Consider the following 20,359-nt stretch of genomic DNA (forward strand, 5'->3'; position numbering starts at 1 on the left):
ATTAAGGACTTAATGTAATTCCATAGGACAAACATTAAAGCACATTTTAAGATGAGCAAGATTAAGATCAGTGTAATAATTGCGTGTTGTGTTCATTTGGAGCATGTGCTTCTCTTCTGACTCATGCTCTGGCCTCCGCATTTGATGCCTGGCATCACTCTTCCTCAGCCCTCTAGTCTCTGACACACTGATGGGCCTGAGCAAGACGCTGTGCAGATTCCTTAATCTTGCTATCTAAGGAGTAAGGTAATTTGTATATCAGTGATTCGGCCCAGTGCATTGCTCAGGCTGGATCCCTGGAACAGCTGCCGTGACATCGGAATCTCTGGCACATGACTTTACAGTAAGGAAGCCCTGTGTTTCAATTGGAATGATATCAGGTCGACTAAAGTCGAAGCATGTTCAAATGTATTACAAATATTCCGTCAGAAATATTACCATGAATTGGAAACAATTTAAAGAAACGGATGAAGACCAAAATCATCCAAACATTGTTGTAATGGTTACAGCAAAGGGCAGTCATTCTCTGGAGCAACAAACAATTGTTGAACAGACCCTGCCTTTCTTCTTTGTTAAATGTGAAATTCATCTGAGCAATTGCCCCAAAATAATTGAATTTAGTTGCGCGCTTAAAAAAACATGAAAACATTGTGTCCCCTTGAACAAACAATTAACCCTAGGCATACTGTTTTTCGGTGTTCACAAACCACACCCTTGCCCCTACCAACTCGCTTGGAGGGCGCTCCGTTGTCACATGATGCTGATGGAACTCAGACGGTGACTTCAAGGGTGGCAAGGGATCAAATAAACCAATCAATTTCAGGACACACTCATGACTTGAATAATGCAATTCATGTTCCACTTTTAAATAATAAAACAAGCATGACCTTCAAAATGAGAAAATTTCCCCTGTAGATATAAACCCCCCCCAGTAACAGCTAAAATAATTATTTGGGAGGTATTTCATATGTTACATGTATCAAGCCTTGAAATCCGACACATACAAATACAGGTGACTCATAATTAGGGATGACTACTATTTTGTGTGAAATGTAAAAATGATGCTTAAAAAAAGATGCAGTGTGTTATGGGATACCACTTTGCTCTGAATCCTGCAGTGTAGCCGACTCGGTCAAAGTTGTTATCGAAGGGATTAATTAGGCCCTTCACCCTTTCACTCCCTCAGCTTTGGGACACCTGTGCATATGGCGGAAGCGTGTGTGAACGTCCAAATGGAGGGACAAAGGGAAGGGGGTGATTTGACACAAGGAGTAAATAACGAATAAAAAATAACATGGCTATATACAGGGTGTACCAGTACCAAGTCGTTGTGCAGGGGTACAAGGTAACTTAAGTAGTGATGTGCATATAGTAGGGGTTGCCATACCAGGCCGTGATACAGAATACATAGATCAAACACTAGTATGGAATGGAACAAGCTAATATCTCATGACAAAGAAAAAATACTGTTGGTTTGACATCTGAGTTCTAATCAAACTAATATTTGAAATGGTATGTGTATTCTTTACATTAATAAGTGGTATATCCTTTTGATAAATTATTAGTCAAAAGAATGAGACTCGTGTTTCATGTCTTAGTTGAATTGGTTTGAATTCATTTCTTCTTCCTTCAATTCAAATGTAATTCCAATTCTGCGTCCCTTGAGGTGTGGCCAATTCAAATTAATTCTGGGTTGTTTTTCATCAGCCTTGTTGGCCTGTCACAAGGTATTCGGGGTTGCTTTTCTTTCGGAAAAATGGTTGACTTGTTACCTTACTACGTACTGTACTTATTAACATATTCCCTGAATGTTGAACCCAATTCAGTGGGGCAGGAAAGTGCTCTTTCTCTCTGTACTTGTTGGCCATCATGGTGTGTCTGCTGGGAGTCTGATGTTTAAACTGAGGGCTACTGTATTGACCCAATTTGTGTTTTTCAGAGACTCAAGAAGCCGCCGCCACCATCAAAAAGCATAGGTAAGGCCTGTTTCATAAGGAACATGTGACCATCATCAATCTCCTGTAGATGAACATGTGTGGTAGTAGATCACTATCAGTTAATGGAGAGGCAGGCAGCGGGCGACTTATCTTCAAAACATCCCCACACGAGTCTTCTCTAGTACAGTAGCAAACAATATGGGCAGACAAACATAAAGGTGTACCTCTGCCTGTGTCCATTAGCATGTCCTGTCACCTAATATCATGGGCGGCAGGTAGCCTAGCGAAGGTCACTTGCTCGAATCCCTCAGCCGACAAGGTGAAAACTCCACCAGATAATTGTCATCCTCTCCAGTTCTGAATGCTTGGTTAGGGGATGCTTTATAGATTTAAACGCCTCTCAAAGATTTTCATAAGTGGCAATTGCTGTAAATCTCCCGAGAGGATGCCTAAATTGGTGCGTTATTAAGAATGCCTTGAGTTGAGAGTGTTGCGCTACGACCCCAAGTTCAAGATTCAGGGCAAAGAAACCAACATCTAAGACTTTCCCAACGTTGTTTACTACCAAGTAGTACACTCAGTCCAGATCTAAGCCGAACTGCCAAGGCCGACAGAGGCGTGATGCATGTAGGGAGTTAGGATCCTTTGATTCCTGTCTGATAGCACAATGTACTCTCCTAGGGCTTTCATCCCTGCGGCTGTTAGAGGAGATACAAGACCTCTGGTATAATGGGTTTTAACTATGCCATAGATCTAGATCTCTGGAGGCAGGGAGACTTCCCTAATGCCCTCAAGGTGTAGGATTAATGACTTGTCCCATTCATTCTAACTGCTCACATATTTGTATTTATATTTGAATTACTTTTCCGAACTTGGCTGTTCTATATTGCACCGGCATTCACCTAGATATCTGTCTTGATTGGAAAAAATCATGTTGTTTCCGAGAGGGGTGCTAAGACTGACATATCTAGCACACCCACATCTGAAGTTACAGGCGCTTGCAAAAAGCACTGCAAAGATTTCTGTACTCTCCCTTTAGTCTGCACAGGAAACACTTGTCTCCACATCCTCCTGCCTGTCTGCAGAATATCTGTTTAGTTTGCTCTGTGTTCGAGTGGCTGTCCTCATAGACTCATGATCCACAGTAAAGAGAGGAGGACGTTACTAAACAACGGAAACATGCTTCGCTTTTCAGCTCGAAAACCCGAGGTCCCGAGCGCCGACAAGAAGCCCCAGCATCCCCATCCTGAGGATAGAGGTAAGGGTCGCCCTCTTCCCTCCCTTCCACCTCTCTGCCCTTTCCCATTAAGGGGTGAGAAACCTCTCCCCCCCCCTGGGAGCAGCACTTGTGCCCCAGCAGATGAGTTGGTGTGAAGAAGGTTGCAGACAACACCTCCCACCTCCCAATCAGCCCGACAGCTCCAAGGGACATGTGGCTCTCCGGATGAGAGCCCACCCCACCAATCACATCCTCTCCGATATCACATATATATTTTTTTAGCGGCGTTGCAGTTCACCCTGGCCCTATGTGTATGGGGAGTCAGTCTCATCCGTAACACCAAAGGAGAGTTTGCTCTGTTTGCCGATAGACATGCAGGTCTTGATTTACTAAGTGTTTGTACCAAGTGTCAAGGAGAAAGCTGACATTTTGCCTGTGCATTTGGACCCCACATGAATAACTTAATGAATAATATGAATAAATAACTGTGAATGCTCAGGAAAGCTGTCCTCAAGGGTCTAGACACTAGACAGACACTTGTCGTACAGATAACGGTAGGGATCCACTTTTTGACAGTAGAACAGCATGAAGGGCGATGGTGATTATGCTAATGTGCTTTTGACCTGGTCCTGGTTCCCTCGCTACAGTGGTGACTTTTTCCCCCCTCTTTATTAACAAGTAAAGGTTTATACAATTGGAAGTTTAATACAATCGATGGACAATTTATCAGATTGGCCACCAGTTCACACATACTATGGATAGTTTTATTTATTTATCCTATAGATATTCTATGATTTCTTCCCCCTATTGTGTAAGAGACATTATGTACAGTGCCTTCAGAAATAATTCACACCATTTGACTTTTTACACATTTTGTTGTTACAGCCTGTATTTAAAATTGATTGAGATTTTGTGTCTCTGGCCGACACACAGTACCCCATAATGTCAAAGTGGAACTATATTTTTTACAAATTAATAAGAAATGAAAGGCGGAAATGTCTTGAGTCAATAAGTATTCAACCCCTTTGTTATGGTAAGCCTAAATAAGTTCAGGAGTACACATTTGCTTCAGAAGTCACATAAGTTGTATGGTCTCACTCTGTGCAATAATAGTGTTTAACATGACGACTACCTCATCTCTGTACCCCACACATTCAATTAATTATCTGTAAGTTCCCTCAGCCGAGCAGTGAATTTCAAACCCAGGTTCAACCACAAAGACCAGGGAGGATTTCTAATGCCTTCCAAAGAACGGCACCTATTGGTAGATGAGTAAAAAACAGACATTGAATTAGGGCTGACCCCATTTAGTCGACGGGTCGATTGTTTGGTCGATAGGGTGTTGGCCGACCGAGATTTATTTAGTCGAGCAGTAGCAAAAAATGATAATTCATGGTGTACCATACACCGGTCTGAATCACACCTGTCTGAGTGGACTAATCCATTGTGGAGGCTGTGGGGATGACATAGTCAATCGCTCTAAGACATGTGCTACTGAAATTGTATATGGTTATATTACGAAAGAACAATGGTGCAAAGCTAATAAAAATAATATTATTTTTTATAACAAATGCAGATAGCGGCCACTGTCCGCGGTTCTGAAACATCAGTGTGCTGTTGAGTTGGTACCTTTTCCTAGACAATTTTGCTCAATGTCGCCACCCTTTGTGTTGATGACAACTTTGCACACTCTTGGCATTCTCTCAACCAGCTACACCTGGAATGCTTTCCCACATATACTGAGCACTTGTTGGCTGCTTTTCCTTCATTCTGCAGTCCAACTCATCCCAAACCATCTCAATTGGTTTGGGGGCAGGTGATTGTGGAGGCCAGGTCATCTGATGCAGCACTCCAGGTCATCTGATGCAGCACTCCATCACTCTCCTTTTTGGTCAAATAGACCTTACACAGCCTGCAGGTGTGTTGGGTCATTGTCCTGTTGAAAACAAATTATAGTCCCACTAAGCGCAAACCAGATGGGATGGTATATCACTGCAGAATGCTGTGGTAGCCATGCTGGTTAAGTGAGTCTTGAATTCTAAATAAATCACTGATAGTGTCACCAGCAAAGCACCATCACACCACCTCCTCCATGCTTCACAATGGGAACCACTCATGCAGAGATCATCTGTTCACCTACTCTGCATCTCAAAAAGACATGGCATGACTCATCAGACCAGATTTACACCGGTCAAATGTCCATTGCTCATGTTTCTTGGCCCAAGCAAGTCTCTTCTTATTATTGGTGTCCTTTTAGTAGTGGTTTCTTTGCAGCAATTCGACCATGATGCCTGATTCAGTCTCCTCTGAACAGTTGATGTTGATGTCTGTTACTTGGGCTACATTCTGAGGTGCAGTTAAGTCTAATGAACTTATCCTCTGCAGCAGAGGTAACTCTGGGTCTTCCTTTCCTGTGGCGGTCCTCATGAGAGCCAGTTTCAGCATAGCACTTGATGGTTTTTGCGACTACACTTGAAGAAACTTCCAAAGTTCTTGAAATTTTCCTCACTGACTGACCTTCATGTCTTAAAGCAATGATGGACTGTCATTTCTCTTTGCATATTTGTATATGGAAAATGGCGCCGACAGAGAGGGCTCCCTCACTTCTAGTCCTTAGGATACTTTGCAGTATTTTGTTTTTTTATGTTTTATTTCTTACATTGTTAGCCCAGAACATCTTGTGTTTTTACATACAGCTGGGAAGAGCTATTAGATATCAGAGCAGCGTCAACTTACCAGCACAATGACCATGAATATGACTTTCCCAAAGTGGATCCTTTGTCCAAAACACCCAAGGCATTTGAACTGATTCTAGAGGCTGACCCAAAACAATGCAGCCGGAGGAGAGGCAGACGGAGCGGCCTTCTGGTCAGACTTTGGAAGCGAGCACACCACCCACCGCTTCTGAGTATATTACTCGCTAATGTCCAGTCTCTAGATAACAAGGTAGACAAAATTAGGGGAAGAGTTGCTTTCCAGAAAGACATCAGGGAATGTAAGATACTCTGTTTCACGGAAACATGGCTCTCTCGGGATATGCTGTCGGAGACAGTACAGCCACCTGGATTCTCTGTACTTCGCGCCGACAGGAATAAACATCGGGAAGAACGGCGGGGGTGTATGTTTCATGATTGACGACTTATGATGTAATTGCAACAACATACAGGAACTCAAGTCCTTTTGTTCACCTGACCTTAGAATTCCTCACAATCAAATGCCGACTGTTTTATCTCACGAGAATTCTCCTCGGCTATTGTCACAGCAGTTTATATCCCCCCTCAAGCCGATACCACGTCGGCCCTCAAGGAACTTCACTGGACTTTATGCAAACTGGAAACCATATATCCTGAAGCTGCATTCATTATAGCTGGGGATTTTGTTAACAAAGCAAATTTGAGAGCAAGACTACCTAAATTCTATCAGTATATTGACTGTAGTACTCGCGCTGGAAAAACACTGGATCATTGCTACTCTAACTTCCGCGATGCATACAAGGCCCTCCTTTCGGCAAATAATTTCTCCTCCCTTCCTATAGGCAGAAACTCAAACAGGATGTACCCGTGCTAAGATATATTCAACGCTGGTCTGACCAATTAGAATCCATGCTTCAAGAATATTTTGATCATGCGGACTGACACATATTCCGGTTAGCCTCAGAAAATAATATTGACGTATACGTTGATTCGGTGAGTTTATCAGGAAGTGCATAGGAGATGTCGTACCCACTGTGAGTATTAAAACCAACCCTAACCAGAAACCGTGGCTGGATGGCGGCATTTGCGCAAAAATGAGATCGCAAACCATCGCAATTAAACATGGGAAGGTGACAAACAAGCAACATGTCAGTATAGAGACAAAGTGGAGTCGCAATTCAACAGCTCAGACACCAGACATATGTGGCAGAGTCTACAGACAATCACGGACTACAAAAGGAAAACCAGTCATGTCACGGACACTGACATGTTGCTTCCAGACAAACTAAACCACACTTTTGCCCGCTTTGAGGATAATACAGTACCACCGATGCGGCCCGCTACCAAGGACTGTGGGCTCTCCTTCTCCATGGCCGATGTGAGTAAGACATTTAAACGTCTTAACCCTTGCAAGGCTGCCAGCCTAGACGGCATCCTTAGAGCATACGCAGACCACCTGGCTGGTGTGTTTATGGACATATTCAATCTCTCCCTATCCCAGTCTGCTGTCCCACTATGCTTCAAAATGTCCACCATTGTTCCTGTACCCGAGAGGTTAAAGATAACTGAACTAAATGACTATTGTCACGTAGCACTGACTTCTGTCTTCATGAAGTGCTTTGAGAGTCTAGGATCGTATCACCACCTCACCTGTCACCCTAGACCAGGCCTGAGCAACTCCAGTCCACGGGGACCTGATTGTTGTCACACTTTTCCCCCAGCTAACACACCTGACTCCAATAATCAACTAATTATGATCTTGAGTTAAAAATGCAATTAGTTTAAATCAGGTGTGTTTGCTAGGGATGGGGGAAAAGTGTAACACGAATCAAGCCCCCAAGGACTGCAGTTGCCTAGGCCTGCCCTAGACCCACTTCAATTTGCTTACCGCCCAACTAGGTCCACAGACGATGCAATCCCCATAACACTGCACACTGCCCTATCCCATCTGGACAAGAGAAATACCTATGTAAGAATGCTGTTCATTGACTACAGTGCTTCTTCAACCTCCGGAGGCTGAAGAAATTTGTCTCGTCACCTAAAACCCTTACAAACTTTTACAGATGCACAATTGAGAGCATCCTGTCAGGTTGTATCACAGCCTGGTACGGAAACTGCACCGTCCACAACCGCAAGGCTCTCCAGAGGGTGTTGTGGTTTGCAAACTACCTGCCCTCCAGAACAACTACAGTACCCGATGTCACAGGAAGGCCAAAAAGATCATCAAGGACAATCATCCGAGCCAATGTCTGTTCACCCTGCTACCATCCAGAAGGCGAGGTCAGTACAGGTGCATCAAAGCTGGGATCGAGAGACTGAAAAACATCTATCTCAAGGCCATCAGACTGTTAAACAGCCATCAGTAACTCAGAGCGACTGCTGCCTACATAGACTTGAAATCATTGGCCATTTTAATAAATGTAATGTAGGCTTAGTATAGCAGCCTTGTATAACCACCATCGCGCTATAGGCCTAGGAGTGCATCCTGTTTAGTCTTAATACCGTAACTTACTTATGCCTGTATTTTAATACACACTGTATGTAGGCTACTGTATCAATCAATAATGAATTTGTTCCTGTCATCACACAGCATATGAGTCAATCATGATTTGATATGCAGTCAAGCATTTTAGTTATAAAATAACAAAGCGCCCCTTGAATAATGTGTAAACAATTAATAAACCGTTCCATGTCTACACATGGACGCTCAACCTGATGAAGACAGGTTGAGCATCATTCACTAGCACTGAGCCCAAGAAACCAGTGGAGGGGTTCTGTGTCAGTACCCTGACGGTCAATAATGTAGGAATTGAAGGCTATTGCTATTTCGACTGCATCCTGTGTTAGATTGTTATTCACCATGATTTCTAGTCTTTTTGCAGTGTTACTATGGTCTTTCCCTGTTAACGTTTTTAGATTCTCCCAAATCAATTTAGAATTTCCTTTTGCTTCGCAAATTATGTTAATAAAAAAAGTTTGCCTTGGCCTGTCTGATTTTCTTTCATCGCCTTATTTCTCAACATGGTAAACCTATGCCTGTCATGCTCCAATTAGGATCTTAGGGCTATTTTTAGAGCATAATCTCGTTCTTTCATCAATTTCCAGATTTCTCCATTTAGCCAAGGAAGAGTGCTCTTTTGGCCAGGTTTGGATTGAATTTTCTTTAGGAAACCATGTATTGTAGTCTGGATTGTGGATAGAAAAACCTGACTATCAGCTTCCACATCTGTATAGGACAAGAGATCATTCCAGTTAATTCCCTGGGGTGGCAGGGTAGCCTAGTGGTTAGAGTGCTGGGGCGGCAGGGTAGCCTAGTGGTTAGAGCGTTGGACTAGTAACCGGAAGGTAGTCACCCTGGTTGGCCCTTTAACTAGCTGTCAAAGGTATTAGTGATCCGTTTGAGGGTTTTCCTACCAGACTTGTCTTCATAATTAATATTAAAATCTCCCATTAAGATGACCTCTTTCCCAAAATCACATTCCCTAAGCGTGTTATTAATCTGATAAAAAAACACACTTTTGGTGGAAGGTGGCCTATACATCCCGATAAGGGTAAAAGACATTTGGGGAGACGGTGTAGCGTTCAGGTCAATACATTCTAGTTCATTATCACATGACCACTCAATTTGTTTACACCGGATATGTTATTTAATGTAAATCATCACACCCCTCCTCTTCCTTCAATCCTGTCTCTCCTGAAATCATTGTAGCCAATCACAATCACAGCAGCATATGGAGAGGTTTTATGGAGCCATGTCTCTGAGAGGCAGAGGAAGTCAAGGTTGGAGTCTGTGAGTAGATGTTGAATTTGATCACTTTTTGGAATGACACTGCGAATGTTCAAGTGCCCCCCTAGTTGTCCCTTGGGCTGAGCTCATGGGTGATTGACATATTGAAAAAAAATATAAAGATTTTCTGTGTTTTCTGACGGCTGGGTTTAGGCCGTTTTGTTTCGTTTTGATTAGGGGCAGTTCGGTAGCGCAATTAACAATCCCTCCCACCTGCACTGGATGCGGGGAACTAATTAAAACAGCTTGCGTACCAGAAGCAGAGTCAGGGATCGCATATAGCGACTTGGGTATGTTTGAAGAGTCAAATTCCATCCTGGAGCTGGGTGAGTCGAGAGAAACCATGGGACCACAGCACTCACCCACTTCCACAGCAGCGACGATCAGTGGACGAGGCCATCCACTGCTTTCCACTCCGGTGCGTATCGCTGGCTCGGTGATGTTGGGCCCAGGGTTGAGTTGCACATCCCCGGAGGGTAGTGAACAGGTAGTTTAACAGTTTCCGATAAATGTTGGACTTGTGTTTGTTACGCCTAAGCGGTTCAGTGGAATGGGGAGCGAGGTAGACTTGGTCATTATTCAGAACATTATGGTACGCTGTGTACTGTCCGCTCCACAGTGTGTTTGGTGTTGATATTCTCCGGCAGTAGATTTGTGTCATCCCAGCAAGGACGCACTGACATTATCAGCAGAGCAGCTACATAACTGACAATCATGGCAAAGTACTGGAGATAAAACACATAATTGTGCTTTAACTCTTTGCATGAGTTACTTAGCTGGGGTCAGCGTACACCGGATGTTTTAGATAAAATAACAGCATTCGTATGAGAAGCGGCACCTGCCGCACCACCCTGTCTTCCGTCCGCCATTATCCGATCTTGACTGTGCCTTAGCCAAAACTTTCGACTAATCAACTGGAACAGAATACTCTCGGTTGACCATGATAAAAAAAATTGTCGGGAACAGCCCTACATTGAATATCCCTTTGAGCATGGTGAAGTTTTTAATTACACTTTGGATGGTGTATTAATACACCCAGTCACTACAAAGATACAGGCATCCTTCCTAACTTGCACTTGTTCCTAAACTTTTTTATAGTCCCGTACCCCTTCAAACATTCAACCTCCAGTTGCGTACCCCCCTCTAGCACCAGGGTCAGCGCACTCTCAAATATTGTTTTTTGTCATCATTGTAAGCCTGCCACACACACATACAATACGATACATTTATTAAACATGAGTGTGAGTTTTTGTCACAACCCGGCTCGTGGGAAGTGACAGAGCTCTTATAGGACCAGGGCACAAATAATAATAATCAATTATTTTGCTCTTTATTTAACCATCTTACATATAAAACCTTATTTGTTCATCGAAAATTGTGACTAACTCACCACAGGTTAATGAGAGGGCTGTGCTTGAAAGGATGCACATAACTGCAATGTTGGGTTGTATTGGGGAAAGTCTCAGTCATAAATCATTTCCCACACACACACAATCTGTGCCTGTATTTAGTTGTCATGCTAGGGAGGGCTGAGAATACACTCTCACATAGGTATGTGGTTGCAAAGGGCATCAGTGTCTTAACAGCGCGATTTGCCAAGGCAGGATACTCTGAGCGAAGCCCAATCCAGAAATCTGACAGTAGCTTCTGATTAAATTCAATTTTCACAGAACCGCTTGTTGCAATTTTGATGAGGCTCTTGTTCAGCTATCGGTAAGTGGACTGGGTTGCAGGGCATGAAAGGGATAACGAATCCAATTGTTTGTGTTATCCGTTTCGGGAAAGTACCTTCGTAATTGCGCACCCAACTCACTCAGGTGCTTCGCTAGATCACATTTGACATTGTCCCTAAGCTTGAGTTCAGTTGCACCCAAAAAAATCATACAGTGATGGAAAGACCTGTGTGTTGTCCTTGTTAATTCAGACAGAGAAGAGGTCCAACTTCTTAGCCTCAATTTTGTCCCACACATTGAATATAGTTGCAGAGAGCCCCTGTAATCCTAGATTCCGACTATTCGGGCGAGGAAAAACATCACTCAGATAGGCCAGTCGTGTGAGAAACTCGTCTTCAAGTGGTCAGACAAGTGAAAATGATGGTCAGTAAAGAACTTTAAGCTCGTGTCTCAATTTTTTTTAAACTTGTTAATACTTTGCCCCTTGATAACCAGCGCACTTCTGTATGTTGTAAAAGCGTTACAAGCTGCCCATATCATTGCATATTGCAGAAAATACACAAGAGTTCAGGGGCCTTGCTTTAACAAAGTTAACCATTTTCACTGTCGTGTCCAAAACGTCTTTCAAGCTGTCAGGCATTCCCTTGGCAGCAAGAGCCTCTCGGTGGATGCTGCAGTGTACCCAAGTAGCATCGGGAGCAACTGCTTGAATGCATGTTACCACTCCACTATTTCTCCCTGTCATGGCTTTTGCGCCATTAGTACAGATACCAACACATCTTGACCACAAGTCCATTTGATGTCACAAAGCTGTCTTAAAAAATATCATCTCCTGTTGTCCTGGTTTCCAGTTTCCATATTTGCGCCTCTTCGATGGTCCAACGTCCCTGTCTGTTGTTCGGTGCTTTCCCGGTTAAGGGGGCAGTAGCTCTTCGGCTGCATCAGATTCACAACTGTCAGTGTCCATGCTAGCTGAGCTAACAACAAATGTAGAATTACTGATGCTAGCATTGGATGTGCTTGTGGAAGCAGAACAACTTGTGTCATCGACAGGTGCAGGTGTAGTACTGCTGGTAGTAGCAGTACTACCAACAGAGCTGATATGTGTCTCTATGGACGCGGGCCTTACTTTTTATTTTATTTTTTACCGTTAATCAATTTTCGAGCAGCAGCTACGTTTGGCTACAGTGGAATTCCCACTAGAGCGCTAGATGGTTTAACTTTATTTTTGGGAGAGATAAGAGGCTACTCAGGCGAGAGAAAAGCCTCACCCGTTGGAAAATCTAAATAGACTGTTTGAAAATGCTAAGAGAATAAAAAAAGTACATTTAAAAAAAATTTGAAAATGTGAATCACATTTTTATTTGGCGTACCCATGACAGCATTGTGCGTACCCCAGTTTGGGAATACCTGCCGTAGAGGAAGGAAACCGCTCAGGGATTTCACCATGAGGCCAATGGTGACTTTAAAACAGTTACAAATGGCTGCGACAGGAGAAAACTGAGGATGGATCAAGAACATTGTCGTTACTCCACAATACTAACCTAAGTGAAAAGAAGGAAGACTGTACAGAATAAAATATTCCAAAACATGCATATGGCACTAAAGTAAAACTGCAAAAAATGTGGCAAAGAAATGTACTTTAAGTCCTGAATACATTATGTTTGGGGCAAATCCAACACATCAGTCAGTACCAATCTTCATATTTTCTAGCATGGTGGTGGCTGCATCCTTGTCATCGGCAAGAACTTGGTCATTTTTATGATAAAAAGAAACGGAATAGAGCTAACTAAGCACAGACAAATCCAAGAGCAAAACCTGGTTGTCTGCTTTCCAACAGACACTGGGAGACAAATTCAGCTTTCATCAGGACAATAACCTAAAACACAATGTTAAATATACACTGGAGTTGCTTTCCAAGATGTATTGAATGTTCCTGAGTGGCTTAGTTAAGTTTTGACTTAAGTTGGCTCAAATCTAAGGCAAGACTTTAAATCAAATCAAATTTATGTCACATACACATGGTTAGCAGATGTTAATGCGAGTGTAGCGAAATGCTTGTGCTTCTAGTTCCGACAATGCAGTAATAACCAACGAGTAATCTAACCTAACAATTCCAAAGCTACTACCTTATACACACAAGTGTAAAGGGGATAAAGAATATGTGCATAAAGATATATGAATGAGTGATGGTACAGAACGGCGTAGGCAAGATGCAGTAGATGGTATCGAGTACAGTATATACATATGAGATGAGTAATGTAGGGTATGTAAACAAAGTGGCATAGTTTAAAGTGGCTAGTGATACATGTATTACATAAAGATGCAGTAGATGATAGAGTACAGTATATACATATACATAGGAGATGAATAATGTAGGGTATGTAAACATTATATTAAGTAGCATTGTTTAAAGTGGCTAGTGATATATTTTACATCAATTCCCAGTATTAAAGTGGCTGGAGTTGAGTCAGTGTGTTGGCAGCAGCCACTCAATGTTAGTGGTGGCTGTTTAACAGTCTGATGGCCTTGAGATAGAAGCTGTTTTTCAGTCTCTCGGTCCCAGCTTTGATGCACCTGTACTGACCTCGCCTTCTGGATGATAGCGGGGTGAACAGGCAGTGGCTCGGGTGGTTGTTGTCCTTGATGATCTTTATGGCCTTCCTGTGACATCGGGTGGTGTAGGTGTCCTGGAGGGCAGGTAGTTTGCCCCCGGTGATGCGTTGTGCAGACCTCACTACCCTCTGGAGAGCCTTACGGTTGTGGGCGGAGCAGTTGCCGTACCAGGCGGTGATACAGCCCGACAGGATGCTCTCAATTGTGCATGTGTAGAAGTTTGGTGACAAGCCAAATTTCTTCAGCCTCTTGAGGTTGAAGAGGCGCTGCTGCGCCTTCTTCACGATGCTGTCTGTGTGGGTGGACCAATTCAGTTTGTCTGTGATGTGTACGCCGAGGAACTTAAAACTTACTACCCTCTCCACTACTGTTCCATCGATGTGGATAAGGGGGTGTTCCCTCTGCTGTTTCCTGAAGTCCACAATCCTCTCCTTAGTTTTGTTAACGTTGAGTGTGAGGTTATTTTCCTGACACCACACTCCGAGGGCCCTCACCTCCTCCCTGTAGGCCGTCTCGTCGTTGTTGGTAATCAAGCCTACCACTGTTGTGTCGTCCGCAAACTTGAGGATTGAGTTGGAGGCGTGTGTGGCCACGCCGTCGTGGGTGAACAGGGAATACAGGAGAGGGCTCAGAACGCACCCTTGTGGGACCCCAGTGTTGAGGATCAGCGGGGTGGAGATGTTGTTACCTACCCTCACCAATGGCTGTCGAGCAATGATAAAATGGCTGTCGAGCAATGATCAACAACCAACTTGACAGAGCTTGAAAAATGTTTAATAATATTGTACAATCCAGGTATGCAAAGCTCTTAGAGACTTACCAAGAAAGACTCACAGCTGTAATCGCTGCCAAATGTGGCTCTAACATGTATTGACTCAGCGGTGAGTTCTTATGTAAATGAGATTTCTGTATTTCATTATCAATACATTTGCTACAATTTATAGATATGTTTTCACTTTGTCATTATGGGATACTGTGTGTAGATGGATGTGAGGATAATTATTTATTTTTTAATCTATTTAGAATTCAGGCTGTAACACAAAATGTGTAATAAGTCAAGGGGTATGAATACTTTCTGAAGGCACTGTATCTCTGGAAGTTTCGTTGTATGTGAGCATCCCTGGTGGTTTCAGAGCAACGTCAGCTGCTGTCTGTCCTTTGAGACACTGTTGCTTGACAGCCCTCAATAAAATGTGGAGCTCAAGTCGGTTCCACTGTTTTTTTTCTTCCCCTCTAATCGGGGACTGATTCAGACCTGGGATACCAGGTGTGAGCAATTAATTATCAGGTAGAACAGAATACCAGCAAGATTTGAATACTCCTGCTTTACAACAATGTTATTTTACTTGAAAGCTGTGCTGCTTTTCAGCGTCGTGTTTTCTAAACAGGCAGTCAGCTTCCTGACCTCAACATACTTTTTCTGGGATGTTCATGTTTGCAATTAACACTCTTCTTCCAGGGTACTAATCAGATAAGTCACCTATAAGTCACCAAATAAATTAACTCCATGTGGCCTAATCTATGATTGAGAGAGAGAATGCAGAGTGGAACACTCAATTGTATTCCCTGTTCACCCACGACTGCGTGGCCACGCACGCCTCCAACTCAATCATCAAGTTTGCAGACGACACAACAGTGGTAGGCTTGATGACCAACAACGGCGAGACGGCCTACAGGGAGGAGGTGAGGGCCCTCGGAGTGTGGTGTCAGGAAAATAACCTCACACTCAACGTCAACAAAACTAAGGAGATGATTGTGGACTTCAGGAAACAGCAGAGGGAACACCCCCCTATCCACATTGATGGAACAGTAGTGGAGAGGGTAGTAAGTTTTAAGTTCCACAGACAAACTGAATTGGTCCACCCACACAGACAGCATCGTGAAGAAGAACCTCAGGAGGCTGAAGAAATTCGGCTTGTCACCAAAAGCACTCACAAACTTCTACAGATGCACAATCGAGAGCATCCTGTCGGGCTGTATCACCGCCTGGTATGGCAACTGCTCCGCCCACAACCGTAAGGCTCTCCAGAGGGTAGTGAGGTCTGCACAACGCATCACCGGGGGCAAGGAAGGCCATAAAGATCATCAAGGACAACAACCACCCGAGCCACTGCCTGTTCACCCCGCTATCATCCAGAAGGCGAGGTCAGTACAGGTGCATCAAAGCTGGGACCGAGAGACTGAAAAACAGCTTCTATCTCAAGGCCATCAGACTGTTAAACAGCCACCACTAACATTGAGTGGCTGCTGCCAACACACTGACTCAACTCCAGCCACTTTAATCATGGGAATTGGTGGGAAATTATGTAAAATATATCACTAGCCACTTTAAACAATGCTACCTAATATAATGTTTACATACTCTACATTATTCATCGTATATTTATATACTGTACTCTATATCATCTACTGCATCTTTATGTAATACATGTATCACTAGCCACTTTAACTATGCCACTTTGTTTACATACTCATCTCATATGTATATACTGCACTCAATACCATCTACTGTATCTTGCCTATGCCGCTCTGTACCATCACTCACTCATATATCTTTATGTACATATTCTTTATCCCCTTACACTTGTGTCTATAAGGTAGTAGTTTTGGAATTGTTAGCTAGATTACTTGTTGGTTATTACTGCATTGTCAGAACTAGAAGCACAAGCATTTCGCTACACTCGCATTAACATCTGCTAACCATGTGTATGTGACAAATAAAATTTGATTTGATTTATTTGATTTGAATTGTATAAAATGGCTGAAGGTGCTGTTTACTATCAGTTGTCAGACTGAATGTAGGACAAAGTGTTGTGAGTGTGCTGTTAACACGGTGATGAAGTTGACACTAATGTGTCACTAATTGACAGCCAAGTCTATCTGGTGAAGATGTCTCAGGCCTCTCTTCTGACCTACTTTTGTGTGTGGGTGTGGTGGACCTGTGTACACATATTTTTCAGGTCCTTTTGTAACACGTATGTAGTTCAATTGTCAATCAATCGTGATTTAATATTACCATCCTTTTTGATGTGGCAGGAACCACATCAAATGGCATATGTAATTTGCTTTTGAGTACTTAGGGACATTTATAATGTCCCTATTTATAATAATAGGGACATTTCATAGCACAGGGGGATTGAGGCGCTATCAATTAATTTGTGCTGTAACTATCTGCTTTTGTTTGCTGTTGTCTCTCAGCCCCCAGTCAGGCTTAATATTTATTTATTTATTTATTTAACCTTCATTTAACTGGGCAAGTCAGTTAAGAAAAAATTCTTATTTACAATGACGGCCTAGGAACAGTGGGTTAACTGCCTTATTCAGGGGCAGAACGACAGATTTTTACCTTGTCAGCTCCGGGATTCGATCTAGCAACCTTTCGGTTACTGGCCCCACGCTCTAACCACTAGGCTACCTGCTGTTGCATATGTTGCACCGCCGTGCTACTTGCTGATTATGTAAGCCCAGAAGACCATAGGCCTATTTATATGTGCATAGACCTGTTTTAATTAAATATCTTCCCCTCTAATCAGGGGCTGATTCAGACCTGGGACAACAGGTTTGTGCAATTAATTATGAGGTGAAAAATAGTAGTGGTAGGGACTAGGATTGGGCGATATACTGAATCCTGGGTTATTTTTGAAATACCCTCTGTATGATTTTCCATTACAGTCAATAGTTTTTAATAAATGTGAATATTTGTACATTTTAAATGAATACCTGCAGTCAACTTGTCCACTAGGTATTAGGTAAAACCGAGGGCCTTCATAATTTCGCCTGTTAAATTAGTTTTAATTATATATCTTACCAATAATAGTTTCCCAAAACAGCTGTTTTGAGCCAGTCATGTATTTCTTTACCAAGTAGCACAACAACCCAAGAAGCTCTTGTTTAGCTCAAGTTTCCTGCAGCGCAACTTAAGTGAGATGATCACGTTACACTTGTATGAAATTCACTACTAATATTTGCCAGCTATACATCTTATACCTATTAAGTTAACTACACTACATACAGTGCCTTTGGAAAGTATTCAGACCTCTTTACTTTTTCCACATTAGGTTAAGTTACAGCCTTATTCTGAAATTTATTTAGAAATAAATTCTCAATCTACACACAATACCCCATAATGACAAAGTGAAAACAGGTTTTTATACACTTTTACCAATGTATATAAAAAATATATAAAAACATACCTTATTTACATGACTATTCAGCCCCGAAATTGAGCTCAGGTGCATCCTGTTTCAATTTATCATTCTTGAGATGTTTTTACAACTTGATTGGAGTCCACCTGTGGTACATTCAATTGATTTAACATGATTTGGAAAGGCACATGTCTATATAAGGTTCCAGCATTGATAGTCCATGTCAGAACAAAAACCAAGCCATGAGGTTGAAGGTATTGTCCGTAGAGCTCCGAGACATGATTGTGTCGAGGCACAGATCTGGGGAAGGGTACCAAAAATGTCTGTCACATTGAAGGTCCCCAAGAACAGAGTGGACTCTATTTTTAAATGGAAGAAGTTAAGAACCTCCAAGACTCTTCCTAGAGCTGGCCGCCCGGCCAAACTGAGCAATTGGGAGAGAAGGGCCTTGGTCAGGGAGGTGACCAAGAACCCGATGGTCACTCTGACAGAGCTCCAGAGTTCTTCTGTGGAGATGGGAGAACCTTCCAGAAGGACAACCATTTCTGCAGCACTCCACCAATCAGGCCTTTATGGTAAAGTGGCCAGACAGAAGCCATTCCTCAGTAAAATGCACATGACAGCCAGCTTGGAGTTTGGCAAAAGGCACCTTAAAGACTCTCAGACCTTGAGAAGCAAGATTCTCTGGTCTGATGAAACCAATATTGAACTATTTGGTCTGAATGCCAAATGTCACGTCTGGAGGAAACCTAGCAACATCCCTATGGTGAAGCATGGTGGTGGCAGCATCATGCTGTGGGGATGTTTTTCAGCGGCAGGGACTGGGAGACTAGTCAGGATTGAGACAAAGATGAACAGAGCAAAGTACAGAGATCCTAGATCAAATCCTGCTCCAGAGTACTCAAGACCTCGGACTGGGGCGAAGGTTCACCTTCCAACAGGAAAACAACCCATAAGCAAACAGCCAAGACAACGCAGGAGTGGCTTCGGGACAAGTCTCTGAATGTCCTTGAGTGGCCAAGCCAGAGCCTGTACCTCAACTCAATCTGTCATTTCTGGAGACCTGAAAATAGCTGTGCAGCAACACTCCCCATCCAACTTGACAGAACTTGAGAGGATCTGCAAAGAAGAGAAACTCCCCAAATACAGGTGTGCCAAGCTTGTTGCGTCATATCCAAGAAGACTCGGTGCTGTAGTAGCTGACACAGGTGTTTCAACAAAGTACTGAGTAAAGGGTCTGAATACCTGTGCAAATGTGATATTTTAGTTTTGTATTTTCAATACATTTGTAAATATGGGAAAAAAACTGTTTGCTTTATAATTACGGGGTATTGTGTGTAGTTTGATGAGGGGGGGGGTTATTTAATCCCTTTTAGAATAAGGCTGTAATGTAACAAAAATGTGGAAAAAGTCAAGGGGCCTGAATATTTTCCAAATGCACTGTAATTCCAAAAAATCCCAAAATTAAATTTTGGGTCAGAATATTTATGTATATGTGATATTTAAGTTTTTGCTTTGTCATTATGGGGTATTGTGTGTAAATTGATGGGGGGGGGTGATGATTTAATACATTTTTTAATAAGGCTGTAACGTAACAAAATGTGGAACAAGTCAAGAGGTTTGAATACTTTCCGAAGGCACTGTATACAAAAGTATGTGGTCTCCCCTTCAAATGAGTGGAATTGGCTATTTCAGCCACACCCATTGCTGACAGCTGTATTAAATCGAGCACACTGCCATGCAATCTCCATAGATAAACATCGGCAGTTGAATGGCCTTACTGGAGAGCTCAGTGACTTTCAACATGGAACCATCATAGGATGCCACCTTTCCAACAAGTCAGTTCGTCTAACTTCTGCCCTGCTAGTGCTGCCCCGGTCAACTTTATGTGCTGTTGTTGTGAAGTGGAAAGTCCACACAATCTCACAGAATGGGACCGCCAAGTGCTGTAGCGTGTAAAAAATCTTCTGTCCTTGGTTAAAACACTCACTACCGAGTTCCAAACTGCCTCTGGAAGCAACGTCGTCAGCACAAGAACTGTTCGTTGGGAACTTAATGAAATATCAGGGGAACACTACCTGCCCGACTGCATAGTGCCCACTGTAAGGTTTGGTGGAGGAGGAATAATGATTTGGGGCTGTTTTTTATGGTGTGGGCTAGGTCCTTTAGTTCCAGTGACGGGAAATCTTGACGCCGCAGCATGCAATGACATTCTAGACCATTCTGTGCTTCCAACTTTGTGGCAACAGTTTGGGGAAGGCCCTTTCCTGTTTCAGCATGACAATGCCC

At 42.9% G+C, this 20,359-nt stretch overlaps 1 protein-coding gene across 4 annotated transcripts in view; it reads left to right on the forward strand.

Moving 5' to 3' along the window:
• The window catches only part of LOC115139358 (CD2-associated protein-like), a 116,302-nt gene that overhangs the window by 75,739 nt on the left and 20,204 nt on the right, over positions 1–20,359 (forward strand). For all 4 annotated transcript variants that reach the window (XM_029676632.2, XM_029676633.2, XM_029676635.2 and 1 more), the window contains 2 exons: positions 1,940–1,976; positions 3,133–3,195. In XM_029676632.2, the coding sequence (XP_029532492.2) occupies positions 1,940–1,976; positions 3,133–3,195 (100 nt within the window). The remainder of the gene's footprint in view (positions 1–1,939; positions 1,977–3,132; positions 3,196–20,359) is intronic.

This window comes from Oncorhynchus nerka, linkage group LG13 (genome assembly GCF_034236695.1).
Source record: "Oncorhynchus nerka isolate Pitt River linkage group LG13, Oner_Uvic_2.0, whole genome shotgun sequence".
Taxonomy (NCBI): Eukaryota; Metazoa; Chordata; class Actinopteri; order Salmoniformes; family Salmonidae; genus Oncorhynchus; species Oncorhynchus nerka.